We start from the raw sequence: 26,708 nt of genomic DNA, 5'->3' as shown, positions 1-26,708 counted from the left end.
TCTGAGGCATAGTGACAGCTGGGCTTTGTGCATACTTTTCAGACGGCTATCACACGGGGAGGATGGAGGTGTAACAAGAGTACATCTGCATACTGAATGGTCTTCCTGGGCTGGTAGAGGCTAGGCACGCATGCATCTGTAAAGGCGGTGCCTTGGCCTCACACAAAGGGCTTGTATACCCCTTACTGATATCTGGAGCCAGTGCTGGAGGGGAAAGGGGACATTCCTGGAACGGTTAGTGCTTGTTGGAACCCTTTCTACCCCTTTGTAGAAGGTGTGCAAAATGAGCATAAATGCAGGGGATTGTCTCCTACATTTCTAGACAAGAAAATAGCACTTTTGGAACTGTGGCTGAACCTCGGTCAGAAGGACTTCTGCGCTCCGCCAAAGGACTCATCTGGACTGCTCTTCGGTTTGTTGTCCTGGTGACAGCTGGGTGGCACAAATGACTTGTCAGGATTGTTTTCTGTTTGTTGCCCTATTGCCAGTGCTCAATGACCCGTACTTCCCTGGCACTGCTGGACTGCCAGGAGGAACCGCCACTGTGTGCCCTGGTGTGCGGACCTGCCTGACCCAGTGTGGGAGGTGTGGGCGCTCCTTTCATGTTTGTGTGTTAGGGGGCACTCGTTTGGAAAATAGCAACCCGGACGGCAACCTCGACAGAGGCCACGTTCCCGCTAAGGGGAATTACTGCCCCTGCGTAGTAGGAGTGCAGAGCTCCTTCGCTCGATGTGTGGATCCCAGTCATTCTGGCTGCCTGCATGATATCTTCTGACCTCAGGGTTCCTACCACATTTTCAGGCCCAATGTAATATGGCATGTTGTTCTTGGTTTCATTGGAGTGACCTGCATAGTTTCGGGAGCTGCCTAGCCTACACAGGGAAGATGTGTTCATCATAGGTACTCATGATATGCATCCCAGGAGAATCGGTCTCCAGTAGTATTACTGTAATGTTGCGACATGATACAGCCAGATTCCTTGATGATGTTTCATGTGACTTACAGGTTCACAAGTCCTACCCTCTATGCAGGGGTAAGAGGTGTTTATGAGGACAAGTGCCTGTTGGCACAATATTACTGATTTATGTTGTTATGGTCTATGTTGTTATTCAATACAGTTTATTTTTATGTAGCATATTGTGGAGTCTCTTTTGTGGTGTATTTATTCTGTCACTAGTGTTGTGTATGTTGTGCAAACGCTCCACGCATTGCATCTGGGGATAAGCCTGAATGCTCTATGCCAACCTACTGGTGGTGAACACAGGTTATCTTTGATGTGTAACTTACTCGCCCTGACTAGAGTGGTGGGTTCTGCCTGGCTGAGGTGCCTACCCTAGCCAACCAGAAACGCTGTAAACACCCACCAAAGCCCTTCATGTGATAATTAGACCATAAACACCCATATCGCTTAGAAACAAGGGGGGTCTATGCTCTACCCACCATAACATCTGAGCCCAGAAGACCTTAGTCCATTCCCACGTTCAGACCCCCATTGTTATGCTGGAACCAATTTTGTGCCAAACTCCAGTGCCATATCACATGAAACATGTGGCCAATGCACACGCTTAGTATTGGTCTCTCCCTTTACTATGAAAAATGCCATTCATCTTTTAATGGTACTTAAGCAAAGACAAAGATAGAATGACCAAGCAAGGGCAGCATCTCACCTGAATAATCCAACTGCAGTCAATGTTGGGAGGGTAGAAGTCAGGATAATGAGGAGAGGTGAAGTTCCCAGTCTGGGAGATTAGGGTCTGGCCACAGCCTAGGACACATACAAGATTATGTATTAAAGAAACCATCATAGGAGAAAGGAACAGAATAGTCATCTCCTGCACTTTATGCATAGGAATACAGAACACACACTAAGTCCTCAACATGCTACAGAAAGTTAAGCATTTCATCATACTGCAGTAGAGTACACCGCTACCCATCCCCACAACACATTCAGATCCAGGATATACTGAACAGAATTATAAAAAGGACACACCCATACAAGACCATTTCTGACTTTTAAAAACAAGTTAGTGATTTACATCCTCAGTTCCTTTTGACCAAAAAAAAGCCATTCTGCCATGACCAATACAAGATAATATGGTAAGGGCTAACAGTTTGTTTCAAAATAGCCCACGTGATGCACTACCAAGGCAGAGATACACAGGCCTCTTGGAGGTTTTTCTGGGGCCAGGATCTGTAATTTCATGAGGGTCCCTTGTGGGATACCCCTCTAGCACACAAAGATCTCATTCAAAAGAAAAACAATGTCCTTGGACATATTTCAACGCAGCACCAGTTTGTGGTGTCACTTAGCAGCGACTGCTGATACCCGTCTCATCATAAACACATCACACAGGCTGGCTACATCTGCTTTTGTGATATATAAATAGATTTCGATTTGGCATCACGAGGCCCAGCAAAGAGTTGAGGGCCTGGGGCAACATTCACTGTTGCTCCCCCAGCTGTGGCTGCCCAGGAGACACAGTTGGTCAGGAGCCAGAAGCCAAAGAGGCACTTCGCTTTTTAGAGAATTGGTCTATAATAAGAGTTTTATTGGTGGGAAGTGTTGTTTTTGCTTGAGGACTGAATAGGATTTATTGTGCTTTCTTGAATAAGAGTGGTTTCCCACTTGGGGAGCTGTATACAAGCAGCTGTGAAAGCTATAGTTTATGTTAGAGACTATTTTCAGTAAAGCTTTGAAATGAAAGAAACAAAAATGGTACTCATTTTGAAAGTTATAGCCAGGTGAAATAAAGAAATATGAACGTTAGCTGAAAGATACATCGATGGGCTCTTAGAGAAGTGTGTCTGGATGTGACTGCAAAGATCTTCATCTCGCTGCACCAGGAAGGTTTTGCGAGAGCTTCTATTGAATCCTTAGTGCCATTTCAAAATGGATCCAGTGTTCCTTTTGGAACTAATAGTGTGACCCACACTTAAATGATGAACATAAGATTCCTGCTTCAGCATTCAAGGTCATCATTACCCCCATACATCCTCTCATGTCGCTACGATCATGATGTTTCTGCTTCCTTCAAGTGCAGAATGAAGCTCTCATACCAGTGCTTTACACTTTTAACCACTGCACTGATGACCTGTCCTTGGTGAATTGGTGATTTAGCAGTGAACAGACTATTCACCAAACTCTAGTGCCTATCAAAAGCCAGTAGCAGCTTGGAGAGCGAGGAAGGGCTGGGGCAGTGCACGGGGTGGGAGGGGAAATAAACATTAATTTAATTTAAAAAAATAAAAACCCACTTATCTTCACTTGTTGCCACGCCGTTCCACTCCTCCGTTGCAGTCTGCAGGAACAGGCTTCCAACCTGCCCTGCAGCCAATCCTGATGCTGTCAGCACAGCGTCAGGGTTGGCTGGGAGTGCCTAGCCAGGGCACTCCCAGGCAGACTGGGAGCCTGTGCAAGCTATCTCCAGCCAGGAAACTGTGTTGCTGGGCTGGAGAGAGCCTACTGCGCATGTGTGTGTTTGGCTGACCCAAGACGGCTGGCAAACACACATGCACTCTGAGGGGGAGGGGGGGTAGTGCTCAGCACTCCCCCTCACTGCTCATCATCCCCGTAGCCCCACCCCTTTACAATAAAACGATAATAAATCCAGTTTATTATCGTTTTCTTGTAAAGGTTTTGCAGCTGCCACTGCAGGCAGGAGGACGATGCTCCTCTGGCCTAACGAGGAACCGCTCCTGCAAAGGCGGACAATGAAGCGCTATCTCGCATGCAAGTGATGTTATTTTGTTTCTACCATTCTGCATCCTCCAATTGCCACCTCAATAGTTCTAAGCCCCTGCGTTAAACCTAGATAATCACTCAAGACTTCTTATTGTTGCCACACCTTTTTTCTTTACATCATCTTCTTACTTAACATCCTCTGCATGCCTCCTCCCTCTGAGCACAGTCTACTCTGTCATGTGCTTGTTTGCTTCAATCCGACACTATAGCACGCCACTCATGCTGAACAGCCTCAGTATCCAGATTTTAGTTACGGACGACAAGGTAAACATACTCAAGATTTTTTTCCATGCAACCAAAACACAGATGACCGAGGCTAGGGTAGATGGAGGGTTGAACTCGCCAGTGAGAGCTCCTTCCCCCTGCTGTTCCTGCATCTGCTGCCGGCCGCACTGCTGAGTGCTGCGGTCTGTTGTGAGCTCATCAGATCTAGATGATATGGTCCTGACCTCATGGACACTCCTACTCTTGGCTGTGGCAGTCTATGGGGGCTACCCAGGGCGTATGTGGCAGATATTAAGTGGGGGACTAGCAGCTTGCTGGTGACTGCGTTCCTCAGCAGACCTCGAATGCTTAGGGATGGCGCAAGTAGCCTTTGGGTGTTGAATTGCCGGGGGATGGCTCCGTCCCAGACAAACGCTTGCCGTGGTGGCCGAGAGATTCGCAATCTGCCTAAAGCTGGGGCTGAATGCAGAAAGGAAGACTGCAGGGGCTTCGGTGGAGTAGTGTGGCAATCGGCAGAACTGGATGAATCCTCAGTCAGGTGCCTGGTCCTTAAGCTCCTCTGGTTAGGATCCACCACTTCAATCCTGCAGGCACACTCAATGCATATATCAGGTGTGGTGGGTCAACTCCTGCTCACTGACATGTTAATGGCTGCAGCTCCAGCCGTTAACGCCGGATCCTTCACGGACTGTGGCAGGGGGCAACATTGTAGCAGGAGCACTTGAAGGTTCATCACAGATGCATAGTTGCAGCTCACCTACCTCAGAGGCCCCTTAGATTGAAATTGCTAGACGCCTGAATTCTATGTTAGGACCGAAGGCTTCGGATTATGCTTCTCTCTCTCTTTACCGAATAAACTCACATCAGCCAATGAAAAACATTAATATAGAAAAACAAATTTTCCAGTATCCCATGTAGTCCACCATATTGTCCAATCATAGCTAGCCTTCGTATGTAAAGGTCACCATTCACAAAGTCCTTCCTCTTTCTTTGCTGCTCATAGCACGAGATAAGTTTCATTATTTTTTTTTGATACAGAATTGTTTATTCTTTATATTAGCTCTTGTGGAGTGGGACTTGTACCCGACCTCCTGTTGTTCCCAATTATCTTCTGTTCGCGCGATCTCGCCTTTCTCTGCAGTGACACGCTTTCGGTAAAAATACTGTGCTTGGGTCACCGGACCCTTGATTATCACTGCAGCAGATCTCCGTGTTTTTCACTCCCCCTGGGAGCTTGTGGGGATGGTGCGTGCACGCGTGCTTTGGTGGAGGCCAGAGGTAGAGGGATTTGTCCTTTTTCTACTTCCGACTCGCGCATGCGCTCTGGGCACATTTTTTCTTCCAATACGTGCTACAGAGCACAACGCGAGTTCGGAACACTGACAAACTGTCCCTGAACGTCCGACATGGTGTATAAACATGGCCTAGAGGTTACAGGTGCTCCCTCCACCTACTATTGTGAAGAGCATTACTATTTTTGGAAGCACTGTGTGTTAAACATTATTTTACCTGCTTGGTGCCCCCATGAACTCCTCCTCTCCTTTCATTATTAGGATGGCGTATTACGCTGATGAAGAGGAGTATTATCAGGAAAATCCTGACACTCATGAAGAATTTGAAATGGAGGACAGCCCTGGGCACTCATGTCCAGGACTCAGTAAACCAGGCTCTGATAAAGGCCTTGAAGCCTTTTTCCCCACCCTTTAGTCAGGTATGGCCACCATGAATTAAAAGGGAACTTCCCTATGGTGAATATGCCTAGAGATGATCTGGCACTAGATGTGGGCTTTGCCCAGAGCCTCTTTGGGTCTCCCATCCTCAGCTGATATTCTTGCGCAAATGGCTGTGTCAGTGCTGAAAGACCACAAATATTACCCTTTCTTTTCCTCGAAAGGTGCGTGGTCTCTCCCTAGACTGTCTTCAAATACTTTAGAGACCGCAGAGTCTGAGTCCTCTCATTCCTCGGAATCAGAGCAGGCAAACAACTCAAAACCCTTGGGAAAATGCAAATGTAAGTCTAACAATCTCGAGGAGAACTGTCAGACCCAAAACATCCTGTACTTCGACCCTGAGTCCATCATCCACCCAAGGTCTATCGAATGGGTTCCTTGTGCTGAGGTTGCACAATATGTCCAGATAGAATTCACAAGGGTTTTGACCGTGAAGTATGTAGCACTCTACGCTACGAATGTCCACGCCCCTCACTTCTAGGGAAAACTGCAGATACCCCAGAGTTGGATCCAAATCTGGCAACGTTCATAAAAAAGTTCACCAAAGACCCCAGAAGGGTTTGGACTGGGCCTGGAAGGAATGGCAGGAGAAGTTGTTGGACATATCTGGTCCTATTACTAAGATTCTCGAATTGGTGGTACAGGCTAAGGAGTCCAATACGCCTTTGGATCCAGACACTATATTACAATGGCCCCAAAGAGCCATATGCTTGCGTGGCAATGCAAACTGTGCTATTTCTACGGAGAGGAGATGGTTCTTCCTCATGCGGATTGATCCTAAGCTGGCAGAGTTAGCCCCCAATGAGGTGTGCACTTTAGCAAACGGAATGTTGTTTGGGGACAAGTTTGTTAAGGATTTAGGAAAATATGTGGCCACTTTTTCAGCCTTGGACAAAGCTGAATCATCCACAAAAAAGATGTTTAGTGGTGGCCTTTTTGCCAGGGCCGGGTGATTCAGAGCTCGTTCGCCGGGCCGTGGCTTCCATGAGACCTCAGGAGGATTTGGACACAGAGGAAGAGATTCCACCTCAGGGGGATTCTATCCCTCTAGGTCTCGAGGAGGCTACGGCCGTGGCTACCGAGACACTAACCAAGGCAGATCCACCGCTTCAGACAACACCACAGGTGAGAGTTATTCCCCTTTTCAGAAGTAATATTGGGGGGCAGAATAAGACATTAAGTTACTGGGAGAATATTTCCATAGAGCCCTGGATCTTGCAAACAGTTCAAGGGTTCAGACTAGAGTTCTATGCAATGCCTCAACAGTCCAGTCTCCCTCACACTCTTCATTTTTCCCCCAAGAACAGAGTTCTTTCATAGTTCAAGAAAGAACCGCTTTACTTCGCAAGCATGCCATAATCAAGGCCACACCTCACCCTCTCGTCTTTCTCAGTCCCATTTTTCTGGTGCAGAAGGCGGGGGTTCTCGACTGGTTCTCAATCTCAAGGACTTCAATTCTTGGATAGTGTATCATCACTTCAAGATGGAAGATATCCATCTTCTAAGAGACTTGCTTACAGAAAAAGATTTTCTTGTACAATTAGAACTCAAGGACACCTATTTAACCGTCCTGATCTCCAGCCCACATCGTAGATTTCTCCAATCTTTCTGGAGAGATCAATGCTACAAATTTTCCATCCTCCCATTTGGTCTCCCTTCCACCCCATGGTGTTTTATCAAACTCTTAAGACCAGTGGTTCAGTCCCTCAGAGATAGGTGTTCGTCTGATTATTTACCTGGAAGACATTAAACTCATGGTCCAGTCCAAAGAGACACTCATTACACATCTGTCATGGACTATCCGTCTTCTCCAAGACTTAGGTTTTCTCATCAACCTGGAGAAGTCGCTATTGACTCCCTCTCAGAATATAGAATGTTTAGGTTTTCAAATAGACTCCATAAACGTGCAACTTCTGTTACCTCTTTGGAAGAGAATTTCTGTCAAGAAAGAGTTGGAGAGCCCTTACCTCTCCCATTATATCATTGAGGACTTTAGCTCGCCTGGTAGGTCTTTTGGCCTCTTCCATTCAGGACCTCTCCATTATCAAGCTTTTTAATGCTTAAAAATCCTGCATCTTCGCAGGGGCCTATCTTATTCCAAGCAGATCCAGCTTTCTGATGAGGCCAAAGCAGAGATCTCTTGGTGGTTAAACCATATGGATGCTGGGAATGGCAGAGCAATTAATTTTTGCAGCCACCCTGGAACTTGTGATAGAGTCGGATGCCAGCCTTTGGGGTTGGGGAGCCCGTTGCAGCTCAGTGACTACAGGGGGAAGATGGTCCTCTCAGGAGAAACTACTCCACCTCAATTGCCTGGAACTTTTGGCAGGATCATTTTTGATCCGCTCTATATCCCTTTGAAACGCAAGTTGTTGTATTTTACGACGCTTGGACCATGTGTCTGGAGTTAGGTATATAAACCACCTGGGGAGGACCACATCACAAGTGCTGTTAACGATAGCCAAAGAATTTTGAGAGTATTGTCTCCTCAATCAGATTTCTGTTGTAGCGGAGTACATTCTGGGCAAGTCCAACCTGATTGCAGACTGGAACTCTCGTTTCCTGAGGGATGGCAGCGACTGGAAGCTAAACCCTCTGATCTTCTCCAAAATCAATCTATTAAGGGGCCCTTGCTCCATCGACATTTTTGCCTCAAGATTGAACACTCAACTTCCTCAGTTGGAGACTGGATACTCTGACAATTGGGTCGGACGCTTTCCTTCAGTCATGGACGACAGGTCTGCTATATGCCTTTCCCCCATTCGCCATGATTCAGAGAGTACGCTCTCAGTTGAGGAGGCAGTCAGCGGAATTGGTCCTCGTAACTCCGCTTTGGAAAACTCAGTCATGGTTCTCAGTGGCGATGGAACTCTCATCTGCCCTTCTGATTCGGATCCCTGTGTTTTGATCTCTATTGCTGGACCCAGCAGGGTTACCCCATCTGTTAAGTGTCAGGACAGTTGTCACTCATGGCATGGAGACTTTCAGAAACTGTTGGCAAACACCAGGTGTTTCAGTCCATGCTTTGGTCTTCCTGTCCCAGTCCTGGGCTCCCTCTACTCACAAACTACACAAATCTTCATGGAAGTGATGGTCTGGTTGGTGTAGCGAATGGAGTATCGATCCCCTAGGGGCAGGAGTCCGTGCAATTGTGAATTTCCTTTCCGATTTAGCAAGCTCAAGGTTTGGCATATAGACCGATCAATAATTTTAAATCAGCTATTTCAGCAGGTCATCCCCATATTGATGGTAAATCAGTGGGTGAACATCCACTAGTTTGTAAACTGTTGCGTGGTATCAGGATGGTTAATTCTCCCAAGCCTAAATACTCAGTGCTTTGGGACGTTGATGTGATTTTGCGATTTCTGAAAGCGTGGCCCGTAACGAAGATCTTACATGCAAGCAGTTAGCAGCGAAACTTACGACCCTTCTTTGTCTAATTTCCGGTCGTAGAGTATAGGATGTTAATGCGTTGGATTTAGCAGGTAGAGTATTTACTCCTTCTGAAGTATCCTTTACTATTTCCAAAAGAACGAAAACAGATTGTAAATGTGTTTCTTACCCTGCTTTTCCACATGATAATAAATTATGTGTAGTTCAATATTTGAAGGTGTATGAGGAGTCCTATTAAGGACATGGAGGCGAGGATTATCCCACCCTTTTTAATCAATATTACAATGATGTAATAATTATTTGCTGTTACTTACTAAAATGGTGTAACTTTGTCAATTTTGTGTGTATCTATAGTTGCTCTCCACCCGTTATTTGAAGTCTGAGAACAGTTATTAGTACTATTTTATTTGTCCACGGTTTAGTTGGAGATGAGAATTAGTGAATTCCAGGGACTTATCCTGATTTTCTGCAAGTTGGTATCCTGTTGATTACATTTCCGGATGTTGCAGTTCAGTGTTCGTGCGGTTAATGACGCTATGTTGGATTTCGTTTATCGCAAAGAAAGAGGAAGGACTTTGTGAATGGTGACCTTTATATAAGAGGGCTAGCTATGATTGGACAATATGGTGGACTACATAGGATATGGGGAAATGTAGATCTTCTGTTATGTTTTTCATTGGCTGCTGTGAGTTTATTCAGTAAAGAGAGAGAAGCATAATCCTCGCCTCCGTGTCCTTAATAGAATTGACAATTCTTACGCTATAGCTAGAATAGGTTTTCTTGTATGAAAGAGGTTATGTCTAGAGGAGATGGAGGAGTGAGCAATGAAAATGATTCAAGTTCTGGGGGACAGGGAAGCGACTGTGCTAGCATCTCTCCAGTACAAACCAAAAACACTCCGCTTGCATAACTCTGACTGTGCTCTTGTAGAAGCCGTAGACAACTTTCTTGAACAGCCTGTTCCTTATCCGTAAATACTTGCCTAGCAGGTAACAAGGGGACCCCAAAACCGATAAGTGCAACTGTGATGGACTCTCAACATGGTGCTGCTTTCTCTGGTAGACAATCGAAACAGCCACTTAAAGGTGGTCCAGGCTGTATCAAGAAATTCCAAGAAAAGTCAGAGTGGAAAGTCTGCAAGGGGGATTCCTTCTCAGCAGCGAAGCCAGACTGCGAGTAACTCGACTACAGGCAGCCCACTGCGAGACTGGGTGAGGTTTAAGGAGGGAGGTGAAAGCTTTAATTTAATGTTTATCGGCCACCCCATCAATCTCTAAAGCTTCCTTCAAAGCAGATAAGCAACAGCTGTGCAGACTACCCTCCTCTACCTCCAGTAGTGCAAAGAACCCTGATCCATTTGAGTTCAGTGTTGATTCTTCCGTCAAGATTCCTCATCCCAGCTCCTTTCCAGCTGCCTTACCTGACTCTCTCCTGGCATGCACTGAGAAGGAACCATTGCTTCTTCTTATTCTGCAGACATTACAGGGTCAACAGGAAGAGTCAATTTGATATTATGCTCAAGCAAGAGCTGACAATGCTATTATTCAGCGCTTTCTGACTGAGGTCCCCGGCAAGGTGGCCTCCTTTGCTACTGATAGGGTTATCGACAGCCGTGGGATGGGGTTGATTATCTTAGCCAGCGCTAGGTGGGTAGGTTGGTTGCTGAGGGGTGGGAATGCAGGGTGGAATATGACGGGGGGTAAGGGGTTGCTTTTTTCTTGGGGATTAAAACTGTCAAACTATCAAGCAATCAGATGGTATTTTATTGCTCTTGTGTTTTAATTTTGTTCCTGTCTGGTGTAGCGAGAGGTCCTTATTAAGATACAAAATGTCTCTCTGGGTTGGAATTCTGGGGATGTGTATAATGGGTCTCATTCAGTTTTATGTGTTGGAAAGTGTGTGGGCTAAACCTGCTCAGTAAACGTAAGGTAGTACGAGAAGAAATTCAAATGTACAAGCCACATTTTCTCTTTCTAATTGAGACACACCTAGCTTACAAAGATAGATCACAACTTAGGCAACTTGGAGACAATCTAATTGTTTGCATCTCCCAGACCATTTCTATATGGAGTGTTGCAATGCTAGGAGACAAACTGTTAAATTACAAGGTATTACAAGCATTTGCAGTGCAATAGGTCTCACATTTGCTTGAGTTCGAGCTATTGGCGTTGTAAATGCATAACTGAACTTTTCTGCCACATATCTTGGTCAACTCTGCCACATAATTTGTCCCTCTCTGCCACATAATACCAGTGGCCTTGCATATAACTTAAGCACTTCTATTTACCTTCTTCCTCTATCTTTGGCAAAAAATGAAAATATTGACATTATTTATTCTATTTTTTATATTATTATTTTGGGGTCCCCCAATCTCTGTGGGGACCCAGAGATGACCTAGACAGAAAGAGCACATCATGCGGTGAGTTAAGGACAAAATCGTTTTGTAAAAGGAATGACCCACAAAGCATTATGGGGAGAGTTTCCAAGTGCAGCGAATTTTGCAGTACTTGACTACAATGCTCAGAACAGACACTAGAGGGCACCACTATAAAAATAACATTTGTAAGAAACATAGGGCCGGATTACAACTTTGGCGGAGGGGGTTAATCCGTCCCAAATGTGACGGATATCCCTCCCACTGTATTACGAGATCCATAGGATATAATGGACTCGTAATACGGCGGGCGGGATATCATCACATTTGGGATGGATTAACCCTCTCCGCCAAAGTTGTAATCAGGCCCATAGTCATTTAACCATATAGTCAGCCACTAGAGGGCATAACGACATGAAAACAGAATGGCAGTAAGTAATGCAGTGTAACCACATATGTAACCCCTAGAGGGCGCAGTGTCTTACACATTTTCAGGTCTACTGCAATACTATTACAAACAAGGCCCTTAAAACACAAACTACTCTCAGCTGTAAAACAAATGTTCTAGCCACGAGAGAGCTTACAAAGACATTGAATGGTGGGAAATACATAAGCACAAACAAATATATATATATATATATATATATATATATATATATATACACACACACACATATACATATATACATATATACACACACACACTAAACAACTTATCAGAATGAGACCCTAAGACACTGGAGATGCACAGACCAGGTGAACGAGGGGCAGCACCCAGTGCTTAATTTGATCCAGTGGTTTCTGCAAGCAAGAGAAGGAAAAACACACAAGGGAAAGACAACGGAAGTGAAAGATTTAAAACTCACAAAGGAGAAAGCAGGAACCCCCAAAAGAGAACTAAAGAGGCACAAAGTGTCTGGCAGTGGATTAAAGAGGCCAGGGATGGATTCAAAAGGTAAACAACTTTGCTATTCGGAGAGATGACATATAATAGTGCCGGAGTGTAAATATGTTGTATGGTATGGATTTATGTGGAGTGGGTAGGATTGGAAGTGCGTAATGTTGAATTATATTATGTGGATTGCCATTATGTGGAGTGGAATTATGTGGGTTTAAGTGAAATTGTGTGGCATGTTTGGCTTTGAATTGTGTGTGCTTGAAGTGTGTGGCATTGAGTGGAGCTATGTGAATAGGAATTATGTGGTACTGTGTGCAGTGGAATTTTGAGTGGGATTGTGTGTCCTGGAGTGTAATTATGTGGAGTGGTATGTGTTATGGAGTGGCGTGAAGGTGATTTATGTGGCGAGGCATTGAATTATATAGCATGATGTGGAATTTTGTGGCGTGTACTGAATGTATGTGGTGTGTGGATTGTGTGTCATGGAGTGGAATTATGTGGTGTTGAATTGTTTGGTTTTGCGTTTGACAAGGGCCAGTAAAGCAAGTCAAATGAGTGAAATGTAAGCAGGGATTGTACTTCTGCCAGTTATATACAAGAATCTGCTATTACTGAATGGCCAGTAAGGCACATACATTTTATAGGACATAAATCATATAAATCCCATGTAAAACAATGCTATAGGCGCAAGTGTGTGTTTAATACTAAAATCAATCTGGGTTTAGGAATACATTTTAAAAAATAAAAAAAATTAAAACGGAGCACGACATGTGTACAGAGTGCCAGCTAGATACAAGGTACCATAAATATAATTTGGAACATACTGATGCAGAATCAACCATATTAAATGTATGTAGCGGTTTTCTAAAATTGCAATACAGTGCTGTAAAAGGCCGATAGAGCAGCAGAAATCAAAAGCCCTTGAGGAAAGACCAGATGACTGCACTACCTCACATTGTGTAAACGTCTGAACAGAAATTGGAAAATAAGGCTGGAAAGGTGTTTTATTTTTATTTTAACAGAATAAAAAGTCTTGCAAGCATTCTTGCCTTGCGTTTCAACAGAGCAGCCTGAGAAGGTTTATGTCCCAAATAAAGGAAATAAGCAATGCCCTGTGTGTGATGTTGAGTACTGGCATGAAGGGGCCCTGGAGAGAGAGACTTGAGATGTATGCGAGACTAAGCAAGTTTCACATCATTGCTTCTAGGGTTAGCTACAGTCTACCAGAAAGGGCATTTTGTGGCTTTCGTGAGCTAAACAACTGGATGTTTCTTTCGTAAAATAAGCTTTTGTTTTTTAGGAGCCTGAGGTAAACGAGGACAGCAGTGGAATAAAGCCAAAACAAATGTCAGGAGATGGGAGGAATGTAATGGTGCAATAAAACACAGGCAGCTTCCAGCCTGAAACACCCACACTGAAAGGGGAGCACCAAAGAAATAACAAAAATAGTCCATCACAGCAACAAATAAAGAAACCAAAGTGGAATAACACAGTAGTTGGTCACTGCTCTGGAACAGAAAAATGAGGGAGAAAAAGGCAGAACGGACCACTTGCAAGCAAGAATGTTTAAAGGACTCTGCAACCAAAAAATGAAAATCACTTTAAGCCATGAGAAGTATACTAAAAGTATACACAAGGTCGAACACTTACACTCGACTTTAAATAACACTTCTGACTCTAGGGGCTGATGGGTTATTGCACAGTTTGTGCTCTGACATAAAATATGTATTTTGTACACTATACAGCCCCAATGTCTATGTTCCTGCAGTCATAACGGGCTGACCCTCGAGTTACTGGAGTGGTCAGACGAGCTTATGGTTTTGGGGGATTTGAACTGTGTAATGAATAACAGAATGGACTGGACCCATCATAGGGTCCTTCAACGAATGGTTAGAGCCAGGGCTTCTATAGTTGATATGGTCTGACTTCATTGTTTGAGGAATGTCTGGAGGGCTCTTCACCCATTGGTTCCAGGATATACGTATTACTCAGTCCCACATAAGCATTATTCCAGGATCAATTTGGTCTTTGCTAGGGATAGCTTATTCCAGCATGCAATTGAAGCGTGCCCTAGAGTTACTTTGGATCATAACCCTGCATTGCTCCCCTGTCAGCTTCAGGCGGAAACAAGCCAGAGACACCCATTTTCCTTTCCTCTTCACCCATGTATTACTAAAGAATTGATGGAGTTTCTGCAAACTAGCATGGGTATGGCTTCTCTATTTGTTGTGTGGGATTCAATAAAAGCGTTTGTGCGGGGGATTACCCAGCAGTTTGTCTATCATCAGAACAGAGATAAGCTAAGTAATCTGCAGACACTCTGTCAGTTAGTAACCCAATTAGAACACTTGCATGCTAAGGAAATTCTTAAAGTGGGTTCGGACCATCAGCAATTCTCTCTCTCCGACTGAAAATCGAGCTAAATTGGGGAGGGAATTGAAGGAAAGGACCATGGATAGATATTGCAGTTATCGGTTTCTCCAATAGGAGTATGGTAAGCAAGTCGGTCAAGTATTGGCACATCAAATTGCAGCTAGGCAATCTAAGTGCCATATCCACTCTGTTAAAGGCGAAGAAGATCTGTATATACAAGACCAGAGGCAATTGCGTAACAATTATCAGTTTTTCCAGACTGGTTTATACAGCCGTTGTGGGACATTTGACGAGCCCAGTTTTAAGCTTTATCTTCAGAGATCGAATATCTCTACTCCTAGTGGAACGTCTTCCTCTGCCCTCCAGGAGGATATTACTGTCAGTGAGATTAACCAACTATATCTGCATTACCTTCTGGTAAAGTGGCAGTGGATTATGCCATATCATTAGAATTATACAAGACTTTCATGAAAGTTATCTTACCTTTCTTTATCAAAGTTATCCAGTTTATAGTGATCACTGGGGAGGTTTCCTCTCCCTGGAAATGGCGTGGATAGTGATCTTTAAGAAAGGCAAGCCACCAGAAGAGCGTGGGTAGAACCGCCCTATATTTCTTATCAATGCAGATGCTAAAGTATTTGCAAAGATCTTAGTTGCCCAGCTTGCTCCTCTTATGTCTGGTTTGGTGTCCTATTGTCAGCGTGGCTTCCTTCCAGGGCATGACACTACTGTACATGTCAATACTCCAATTATGGCTTTCAACATTGCTGAGAAAACTGGCATTAATATGGGAATTATACTTTTGGATTCAGAGAAGGCGTTTGATCGCGTTGTGTGGTAAAGCCTCTGGGTTACGATGGCTTCCCTTGGCTTAAGTGGGAGTGTTTTTTAAATGTTTTTTTTTTATAAAAGCCCTAGTGACCATCTCACCTGTGCTGGGATTTTATCTACTCCCCTTCGGATCTATTGCAGCACCAGACATTGGTGCCCACTTTTGCCATTATTATTCGCATTTCACTTAGAGCCATACATGCGGTCCTTATATCACAATAATCAAATTCAGCCTGTCATCTCTCAGGGATGTGAACCTAAGATCACAGCTTATGCTGACGACGTCACAATCTATTCTTCTAATCCTTTACTTGATCTAGACTTCATCAAAGATGAAGCTAATAAATTTGGTACATTTTCGGGTTATAGATTAAATTTAGCTAAGTCCCAGGTGCTTCTTAATTTTTAGCCAGAAACTCCAATTTCTGGGGTTACCCCTTCGGCCACATACTTAGGGGTACAACTTATGCCTCGGGTGGTACACATTTTTAAGCTAAACTATGAGCCTCTCTTACGAGCGGTTGTAAAGAAGCTAAAGGGCTTGAATCAGCTACCAATAAGTATCGTCAGTCGGTGTAACATTATTAAGATGAATATCTTACTTAAATGTTTATACCTGTTTCGTGCATTCCCTCTTCCCGTCTAAATTTTTTTTTTTAAATAACTACATGGTGTCATTGGTAGTTTCATCTAGGGATACAGACATAACAGGTGGACAGTTTGACTTATTAAGCTTCCCTGTAACCAAGGGGGATTCCAGCTCCCAGATTTTAAGTTGTATTTCTGGGCGGCGTTTGTTGGGCATCTCCACGTCTTACAACGGACAATCAGGACCCTGTTGCTTTTTTCTATTGCTTGGCGCTTGGACCAGAATGCAGACTGATTTCAGACTTGGGAAATCTAATTATTTTTAAGCGGATTAAAGTGCATAAAAGATATAATAAATATTTGGTGTGAGATCAATGTTGAATACTCTATCACTCATCAGCTCGGATATGCCTTTGTAGGATAACCATACGTTTCTGGCTATTTTCCAAGATCATGTCTGTAAAAGCTGGGCTAATCATGGGGTTTCGCATCTAGGACATCTATACAATTTGAATGGTTTTTGTTCAATCGAAGGCCTGCAAATCCTCTACGAGCTCCCCCATTGATTCTTCTTCAAGTACTTGCAGATCAGAGATTATTTTTTGGTAAGTTGTAGACGCGCAGTGTTACCTTCATGCTTTGATTTACTCTCTTGCTTACAAAGTGCACCAAGGAAGTCTCTAATAAGTACCTTATATGAACGTCCGGGTCAACGATAGCCCTCTGCTCACTGACAAATGAAATAAGGTTATCTGTCAGGATATAGTTCCCTTAGAAATTCTGGCTGCTTCGGAACACTAGAGGGCTTGGTACATTATACTAATCTAAAAGCACAACAATTTTAAACTATATGTATGCTGTACTATACACCTGACAGGTTGGCCGGGAATATTAGCAGGACAATGTCTTGCCGCAGTAAATATTTTAGACATGTTCGCCCCTTGCCCTAAACATGTGGAGGTTTGGGCAGATGTTAGTCGGCTCTCTGGGCTACGTATTAGTTATGATTTACAGCTTACATTTAAGGAAATTATGTTGGGCTATAGGTTGGAAGCATTCTTGGGTCTTAAACTACTATTATCTATTGTTACTGTAACATCAAAGCTCTGCATCGCCAGAGCTTGGGTTTCTCTATCACCTCCCAAGGTGGGTGAGCGGTGGGCTACTCTGAAGCAGATTTATGAGCACGTTCTTGTTTTGGCTAAGTCAAGGGGCATACGTTCAATTAAAACATTTGATGGCATCTGGTCCAGGTTTAACTAGGAGCCATATGACTGTACAAGCTTGCTTATTGGGAATGAAGCTATATGAGTTCGGCTCTCTCTGTTCCTCCTCACTCTTATTGTTACATGGGAGCTGATCCTGTGCCAAATGTCGAATATGTGCAGTGAAGGTCTGATCGTGTTTGACAAATAAACATGTATATAAAAAAAATAAAAAAAAATAAACACAAAACACAGATGGCCTCATTTGTCCCTAGTAAAGTTAACCTTTGTAAAACTCTACCAGTAGGTCTCTTCATATATTCTTTTACACCTCTGAATAAAGTTTTAAATTTTGCTAAAACAACTCTGCAGTCTCCCTGGGCACACTCTTACCAGTCACCAAGCTGTCCACTAAAACAGAGTGCTATACTAGCTATAGATCCTGGACTTTGGGGCCATAAACACCTCCATCTTGAACTACATCTGAAGCCCTGAGACATTACACTCCAACTTTCACCAGTTGAGGAGACATTGCACTAGAGTAGTGTTGTCACACATTATTGGACCTTCAGGTTGTTATCTGCAAGTATGGATCCAAGGCATCCATGTACAAGTTTAAGATTATGGAATAGCGCATGGACCCTTTATCAACTTTATAGGAGACAGGGAATTTCAGGGAGTTTGTGGTACCTACCCATATGATTTAGCAGAAGCTGGCATGGTAAGAGGTAAACCATTGTATGTGTATGCTATTTATATATCACAACTCTACCCAAAAGGCAGCAGAGTGTTGTGCATGATCAAAGACAAGCATAAGTCAATGAGTAAGAGGAAATGAAGCTGGATTGTGGATGGCTAATGCCATTGCATGGCAGAAAAGCCCTTGCATAAAGTTTCCAGGAGGCAGGTGGCCACTATCATTACCAAAGAGAACATCCATCGACTATCTGATGAGCAGCCATCTCTACAGTCCAAGATGGTTTGCATCTGAGTTTGTCCTCCTACAGAAGATTGTTCTTGCTGATCTGCTTCAGAGACCACTCGGTTGAAATCACTGTTTGGATGATTTTGTCCTGTAATAGGTCATGATGGGTTAGATGTTGGAGAGATGACCTAGCTTTAGGGTCAGTTTCTTCAGCAGGGCAGGTTTAAACCTTTCTTGATGGTATCAAAAAGGTTTATTGGCTGAGGGAGGATTTAATAATGTGGAGGACAGAGGAGAAAATTAAATTTCCTTGGCTAGATTTAACAATGATGGTAGCGTTTCATCTTTGTTACAGGTGGCCATGTGTAATTTCAGGATGTTTTTAGTTTGTCATGGAAGTAAAATTTGAAGGAAGTCCACGAGTAGATGTGGGTTTGTAAGGTGGGAGATGGTGTGGATGTCCGTTTCATTTTGACAATGAGGGATCCGACCCAATTGCTATTCTCAGTGAAGTCATTGATTTAATTTCTGAATGGATGGACTGCAGGGGTCCAGGAGTGTGTTCGTTCCGTTCTGGGACAAGTAGATCTCTAAAATTGATTCAAGTCCATACTTCCAAATATCTCTTAGAATTATTCACTCTACTCTGGCCTGGAAGGTGGCCTCCTAGAATGTTTCTCCATTGAGTAGGATAGATAAACATATTGCATAGGCACAGAAGATTGTCCATGCAGCAATAGCATTTGATGTCCCTTTTCACACACATATAGCACATTCATTGCCAGATGATTTTCCAATGGCACTGCCATTGTGGCGGGAGGGTCAACATGTTGCCATTACAATGAATGAAAAATAGATGCAGTTTAAAATGAAATTCCCTTCACTGTTCTAAGCGGCTCACCACTACTTTTAGCTTTTGCAGTTGTGGCAGATGTCTACTTGATCTCCTCACATAGAAGAGAAAGACCAACTAGAAGGCTATGCATCTCAAATTGTCCATTGCAGAAATGAACAAGCTTGTAAAACAGGATGTACAAGGTGCTAAGTCATCAGTGGCCTTCCGACAAAGGCCTTGAACTTTATTGTCGAGTACCATCCTCCTAGACCACAATCTACGAAAGAGTACACAAAGGCAAAGCAAGTCAGTTTTCTAAAAAGGCTGCAGGGTGGAAAATAAAAAAGGGCCCAAAGAATAAAGATCTCTCTTTGGACATCTTTTCCTCTATATCCACTTACAGCACAGGTACAGCACAGGAAGAAAACATTCCTCTGCTTCTCTATTTAAGTACCTCCTCTGGTTAGCCAGAGCTTTCATCTTACCTCTGCCCAGTGTAAGAAGAGCTTCAAAAGGAAAAGGGAGACAGATGTACCAGCAAAAAAGTACTCCAAACTTCCACACAGCTGCTGTGATTGACAGTGGACATGCAACCCCAGCGGAGGCAGACATTTTGGAGCAGCCATGCAACATCAGATACCATTCCCAACATCCAATACCTCCCCAACACTCCAGCTGGATGCCCAACATTAAGCAGAAAATAGAACTTTTGAAAGCAGTGGTCTATTCTCTTCCAAGCTCATCCAGACAAGCTCAATGTCTAGACGGCTAAAAGCTGCAGCTTGTGGTGGTCTTATTTGGTTTTTGTCATCTCTCCTGCAAGGAGAGACTCTGTCGCTTCACATGATGTAATCAAATGATAAGTAGGGGGTGGGCGAAATATTCGGTTCCATTTGTGAAACTGGTGGGATTTTGGCCACTCCTCATTACTTTTTAACAGAGTTTCTGATCAAATTCCACCAATCGCTGTGTGGTGGAATTTTTCTCCTAGGAGGGTCCAGAATATGTGAGTTGGTGAGTGCGCGCAAGGATTGCCATCTCCTAGCACCTTTTTGTAATGCAGACAGTCGCAAGCGGTCACAGTCAGAGGGCTGTCACTGGAGTAGATATAGTGACACTCAAGTAGATTTTCAACTCCAGCAGCAGCAAAATCAACTTAAATGGCTCTCGCCTTTGTGCAACACATGGTACTCTTTGCGACGATTTCAGCTTTGCTTGAGCTACTGGTGCTAAATTGCAGTGTCAGCAGTGCTAGCTGCAATATTTTCCTACTGTTGGTAGAATTCTACTCAAGCCCGTGAAGTTTTTCTGTAACTCTGCGGAATTCCGCAGGGTGACACTTAGTGAGTTCCCCCACCCCTAATAAGGTAGACTTGTGTAGGGTGGCTACTTCTTTCTAAAATCCTTAATAGGGAAAACCCAACTCGCAGACTCTGTAGGTGCTCTTAATACTTCACTTTAGTCTTATTTCAAATTTTTGAAGATTAGGGAATTGAGACTGGGGACAAAGCGAGAAGCCCAGGACCACACAATTAGATCAGATGAGTAACTCCAGTTTAGAACTCTGATCCACCAATTTCAGTGGAATCCAGAGTAATCTAAAAGTAGATGTTTTGCACATCTACTTTCAAATTCTACCTGTGAACACACCAACTAGCCCAACTCCTCCTATGAGGTGTTCACATCGAACAGTCCCTCTCACTTTTCTTAGGAATGAGATGGGATATACTTTTGGGCCATGTGTGTGTGAACGTTACTTACCCACCTCCCCCTAGCAGGAGTTTATTTGTAAGAATCCACTCACTTATCTTAGGAACCTGTGAGAACTGCACTTGGAATCCAGGAGCAGAACCACTACTGTGAGTGACCAAGGTCATCAGTGCCACGCTCCCAGAAGACAGCACTGCAAGCGGATTGGATGGAGGTCGGTTACCACATTTCCTGAAGGAAAAGGGGAAAAACATCAGGTATTATTGTTCAGCTATACCGAGACGGTGGTGATGCAGGAGAAAGTAGGCTGAAGGAGAGTAGGCAACCCTAGTAGGCATATAATATCAAAACTTTAATCGGCAGAGGTGAGTGTTGAGGTCCCAGAACCGAGAACCACTGTCAGGAATCAGGGTCACCAAAGCTGTGTAAACCAGGCTGGTGTGTGCTAGCAGAGCTGTAGAAGGATCAAGCACTGTAGGAGCAGGGGGGGTGCAGTTCCAGATAAAGGTTGCACCTTATATGGGCTCCAAAATGTTCTAAATGGCGGGAATGTTGTGAATTGTCATACTACTCAAATTATAGCAGGTGAAAGGAAACTGCACTCACTCTGTGATTATTCTTTTTCTCTCTGGAGCCAGTGAGTCAAATATGTCAACAAACACGTCCAGACAGCTGTCCTCGACATTGAAGGTGGGGAAGGCCAGGCGGATGACGTTGCCTCGGTCAGCGCGGAGCACGTACTGGCAGCGGGCATTGGGTGGGTACCCAGATGGAAAGCCGGGTGAGGAAAAGATGGTGGTCTCGCCCACAGGCCCTGCCCGGTAGCTGAAAATACAGGAGCCTGGAATGAAGCGGAAGAATAAATATTAACACAGTTAAACATGCCCTGTATGAACTGGTACTGCAAGCCTGGGTGCAACAAACACAACACAAACAACAGAGAAATCAGGCCCTCACATGGACACACCACAACTTATTCAGTATGACAGCACATTCAGTCTATTTACCATCTCCAGGTTCTTTCACGGTCCTAGGGTCAGCAGCTGCAAAACACAGAAGAACATTTCAGATCATCTTTTTGAGCATGAACATAATTCATTGTTTCAGAGGTGAAAGTTTCACAACCAAAGACAGAGGTGAGAGGAGTGAAAGAAGATGATGAGAATGGCTTCCTGTAGCTCTTATAGCACAAGAGCTGACAGAAGGGAGGTTTTAGTCCAAGGCATGTCTTTGGAACTGTAGAGGGATCTCTAGCCAGGACAGGTCCTCTGATGGCATATAGCTGCATCCTCAACCACACAAGGAATAGTAGGAATTCGATGAGACCGGGAAGAGCGTGGTGGAGGCAGGCAGGCCATGTGCTACAAGGCAGTGAAGAAGACTTAGGACTCACCTAAGAGAACTGCAATTGGGAGGGGAGATGCAGTCTCCTGCTTTAAGACTAGTTGCAGTTCTCAGTCTCATCTCAGAGGTGGAGCGGAATAAGGAGGTAAGATTAGTCCACAGGGGGAGGCGCAAAGTACAAATTTCACCTGCAGGAGTAACCAGCGACTGTTGATGACTCACCGCAGAAGATAGTGGTCTCGGAGAGGCAGGAGTATCCCCACCTCCTCCCCTCCCCCAAAGACAGCACGAGTGGAGGACTCACCATCTCCTGTCCACAAGGGACAGCCGAGAAGGAATCATCCCAGGACACAGCTGAGGAAGACTCATTCCCAGGAGGCATCAACAGAGGGGTCACCTCAGGATGGAGCAGAACAAGCATTGAAAGGACAGGGTGGATGGCATGCCCTCATATCCAGCAGCAAATTCATGTCCTAGCTAATGCAGGATAGGCAGATCTCTCCCTAAGCCTAGTCATTGAGGGTTTCCAAAGTAAACAAGGGAGACAAAACAGGTAGGACTGACCACAGAGCAGCAGTGGAGTCACCCCAGTTTACAGCAGCAGACAGCAGTCGAGAAGGGCAGCCAGGACCCAAATACCCTCCTCCCCGCCCCACCCCCTGAATCTCCAACCCCAACGTAAGTAGAGAATCCATCACCAGGTGGCAGAAGAGAAGACCAGGCAGGCAGTGCGTGAGAACTCACCAGAGAGGACTAGGTCAGACACACGCAGGGTCTCCTGCGAGACCGTACGTGTCGGAGTGCGGGTGCTGCGCCGCAGGTTCCCATTGATGGCGGCCTCAGTGAAGAGTGGCAGGGCACTGGAGTTGGCATTGGGGACAACGAAGCGGATCCAGCAGTAGGCAATGGTGCTCCCTTCACTGAGGACAAGACAGCAATGTCAGTAGTGAAAATAAGCACTCAGCATCTTGATTGGCACCCCTTCTTCACCTATTGACTGGCTCACTCCTGCAACACTCCCTATACACGAGTCCATCAAGGTGCTCGCTGTCCTGCTGTAATAAATGCCCATCCTTAATGAAAAAAAATATATTAGGTTTCAGGTCCCATAACTACTCTGAAAGTAATCTTCTCTTTGGAATGACGTTTCGGCTGACATTGGGCAAAGCCAGGCTGTCGTAGGCTCATCCCCAGGGGCAAATAGAGAGGACTCCCCCCTATGGGACATCAGTCGGCCACAGAGTACTGAGCAGGGGGCATAGCACCTAACAGTGACCGCGAAGAGGAAAATACAGACAGGGAAGGTTCACAGATCAGAACAGTTCCATGAACATAAGCATCACCTCTGACAAAGAGAAAATCTGCTCATATGTACAGACTGACCAATGAGACATAAGTGGAGAGCACCCTGAGCTTTTTCCATGGAGAAATAGTATTTGCTTCCATTTACTCTAAGGAAACTGAAGCATTTCCTCCATTTTCAAGTACTTTAAGTTAATGGGCATTTAATGAAATTATTAGAGCGAGTTGACTCAAGTGGATACAAAACAGGGGTGTCTTAAGGTGGAGAAGGTTGGATATTATGAGATGGCAAGGAGAGGTTAGCTTGTTACATGTATCTGAACTAATGGAATAAAGAGACAGGCAACGTGCATCTGTACAATATGTTGGAAGAGTTATCGCTTATTTTTCATGTCATGATAGGTGGTACTTCAGTGCAGTTTTAAATTTAAATACTTTTAGCGCAGAGATGGCGCAGATGTTTGGTGGTAGGGCATTACAGTTTCCTGGGCCTAGGTGGTGGAAGGACCAGAACTAATGGGCAGTACAAGGCGGCATGGGTGTGACATAGGATTTGGTTGATCGATCACAGGTTGCAAGTAAGTGTGTATTGAGACAGCATGTTGGACAAGTAATGGACTTGTAAAGTCGCACCACAAAAAGTGACAAACATTGGCTCAGTGCTTCATGAGGCTGCACTCCGTCCACACAAATCACTTGAGACTTAGTTAAGAAGGTCTTAGATTATTATATTTAGAACCCAGTAACCTCTAATTGCCCTGTGCCATTCATCACTGGTGTCCTGGGACCATCTTGCTACTGGACCTGGATTACCAAGCTTTCTTCTTCAGCACTTAACTGCAACCGCAAGGAGGTATTGTGGGCTAGAAACTTGGAAGGCAGTACATTACTTATCTCATCCAATAAGGTTACTGCTAAAGTCTGTACGTGTTTTGTAAAAAGAAAATACCATATTACACTATTTTATATTGTCCAACAATGAAGCCAGAAGAAATTGCGACGCAGACTCGGTCTGCTACCTTGTAGATATCCAATAGTCAGCAGTCCTTGGCTTCAGAACACAACAGTTCCTTAACTACATTGATGTACAGCTTCTCTTTGGTCAAAGAGGCATTCTGGAAGGTTGAACCGGCCAATGAGGCCGGTTATTATCAGCAGGACTGGCCAATCACCTGTGCACTGTTTGAATATTAAGGGACACCTCCAATCAAGTGATTCATGGCAAATGCATGATCAGCATAGACCAGGTCCATGGGCAAGAACAGTTCTTCAATCTAGGATCTTTCCAGCAGATCACATATGAATGTGCATCTCATCCCGAGCAGAAGGCCAAGTCCTTCTGAGAGGTAAATTCGGGAAATGAATAGGTGAAGCCGACAGTGCTCGGACAGGGGCACTGCAAGCAAGAAAATAAATAAATAAATAAATGGAAGAATCCATCACCTCCCCAACCATGGGATACACTAACCATTAACAGTAAGAGGAATGGAAGGGATGTGTGACGACTGGACTGGGATTTGCCAGGACAGCCAGGGGTTACTAGGCTATTGTACAAGCACATGCTTTTGCAGTTGACACTCAGCAAAACAGAGTAGTTAAAGGCATACTCCTGGGGGCAGCATGGACTAAAAAATTAGAAAAGTCCTTTATTCAACAGAGCTAAATACCACACACAAAACTACACATGAACATAGAGAAATAGCAGGCAATGTAACACGGGCTTTATGCAATTAACATACCTCTACCTATTGTCAAATGGGCTTCCTCATCAATAAGCCATTCCTGATTAGCTTTAACACATTTTCACACTAAACCATCCCCGGACTACAGACTGAGCGTTTCTAAACAGACAATAAGTCACTGAGTATTTGTCTTAGTCTTATTTTACGGTGCATGTGGCACACCAGGGAAGTAAAGAGTCACATTTCTGAAATGCTGCTCACAAGCACAGGAAGGCTTCTCAAAATCGGGGCGTTCATTCCATCATTGATGTGATTTGCACGGTTTGAAAGCCTACCACTTCACGAGTAATGCAAAAGAACACTCCCAGGCCAGAGAGGAGGACTGACAAGGGCTGTCCTACAGAATATAACCCCCACCCTCCTAAATAATTTATATATATATATATATATATATATATATATATATATATATATATATATATATATATAGTGGTACAAAAATAGATAGAGGACAGAATATTATGGGACAAAACATCAGAAGGGAAGTGCATATAGGGAAGTATACATTTAGTACGTCTAGCTCCACAGCTCCGTATCTTGATGTATGTACCACAGGAGGTACATGTAGGTGAGGTTTGGTATAGAAAACCTAGACTTACTAACCGGTCAATATGAATATCTTGGGATTTTGTCCTAGATATTCTGTGCCATCGATATACCTAGGTCGATATTCAGGGTGCACACACTATCCAAGTTCAAGGTCCTCTTGGTGCAACCTCGAGGCACATGCAGAGTTTCAGGGGAGGAAGGGCTTGCCATAGATGCTCATGTGGCTCACCCAGGACACGTGTCACATTGAAGAAATAGGAGATGGTTCTTTTATTCCCTCTGGAGAGCTTCTGGTGCAGGGGTCCATGTCTATTATACTCTTCAATAATAATTGGCTTCTAGCAGGGTTCACGGCCTCTAGGCACAAGTACCAGGCAACAGCTCATGAGTCCATAAGACAGGTGGTCCCTTGGAAAAGCAGTGAAGTGAATCCCTCGAGTCACGTGGTAAATCCTCCTCCTTCTCTGTGGTCTTCAGCTTTTCGGAAAGGACACTAACTTTTGCTGCCCCTGAGGCTGGCAGTCAAAGATCCCAGTCCTGGTACACAGAAGTCATCTTCCCCCACACTGCCGTGGCCTGGTTTGGCCCTGCTCAGTGAGAATGCTTGGCACCAGAGCACAGCCACTGATGGTATGTGTTCTTGGCTTGGCCAATCAGTCCTCCACCTCCTTCAAATTTCGGGAACCCTTACAATACAAGATCCTACATGCTTACCTGAATGCCATAGGGGACTTCTGTAGGAGTTCTCTCCTAATCAGTTCCAGGTGGATTCTGTATTAAGCCTATTATCTGTAGACTGGTACAGTCACATCACTTGTCATCCAACTTCAGGAGGCGGATTGGGGAGGACTATACTATACTAGGCATTTATAAAGCGCATGGCTACCCAACACGCCTCCCAGCGTTAAATATCATGTCTGTCGCATAGTGTCTCATAGATAA

At 44.3% G+C, this 26,708-nt stretch overlaps 1 protein-coding gene across 1 annotated transcript in view; it reads right to left on the bottom strand.

Annotated features, from left to right (window-relative positions):
• LOC138246484 (suppressor of tumorigenicity 14 protein-like) overlaps nucleotides 1–26,708 on the bottom strand; it is a 128,955-nt gene that overhangs the window by 48,516 nt on the left and 53,731 nt on the right. The window contains exons 5-9 of the mRNA XM_069201121.1: nucleotides 22,918–23,093; nucleotides 21,837–21,872; nucleotides 21,436–21,670; nucleotides 20,924–21,060; nucleotides 1,668–1,765 (exon numbers count right to left, since the gene is read on the bottom strand). Coding sequence (XP_069057222.1) covers nucleotides 1,668–1,765; nucleotides 20,924–21,060; nucleotides 21,436–21,670; nucleotides 21,837–21,872; nucleotides 22,918–23,093 — 682 coding nt within the window. The remainder of the gene's footprint in view (nucleotides 1–1,667; nucleotides 1,766–20,923; nucleotides 21,061–21,435; nucleotides 21,671–21,836; nucleotides 21,873–22,917; nucleotides 23,094–26,708) is intronic.

This window comes from Pleurodeles waltl, chromosome 7 (genome assembly GCF_031143425.1).
Source record: "Pleurodeles waltl isolate 20211129_DDA chromosome 7, aPleWal1.hap1.20221129, whole genome shotgun sequence".
Taxonomy (NCBI): Eukaryota; Metazoa; Chordata; class Amphibia; order Caudata; family Salamandridae; genus Pleurodeles; species Pleurodeles waltl.
This window is presented reverse-complemented; position numbering and strand designations above follow the sequence as displayed.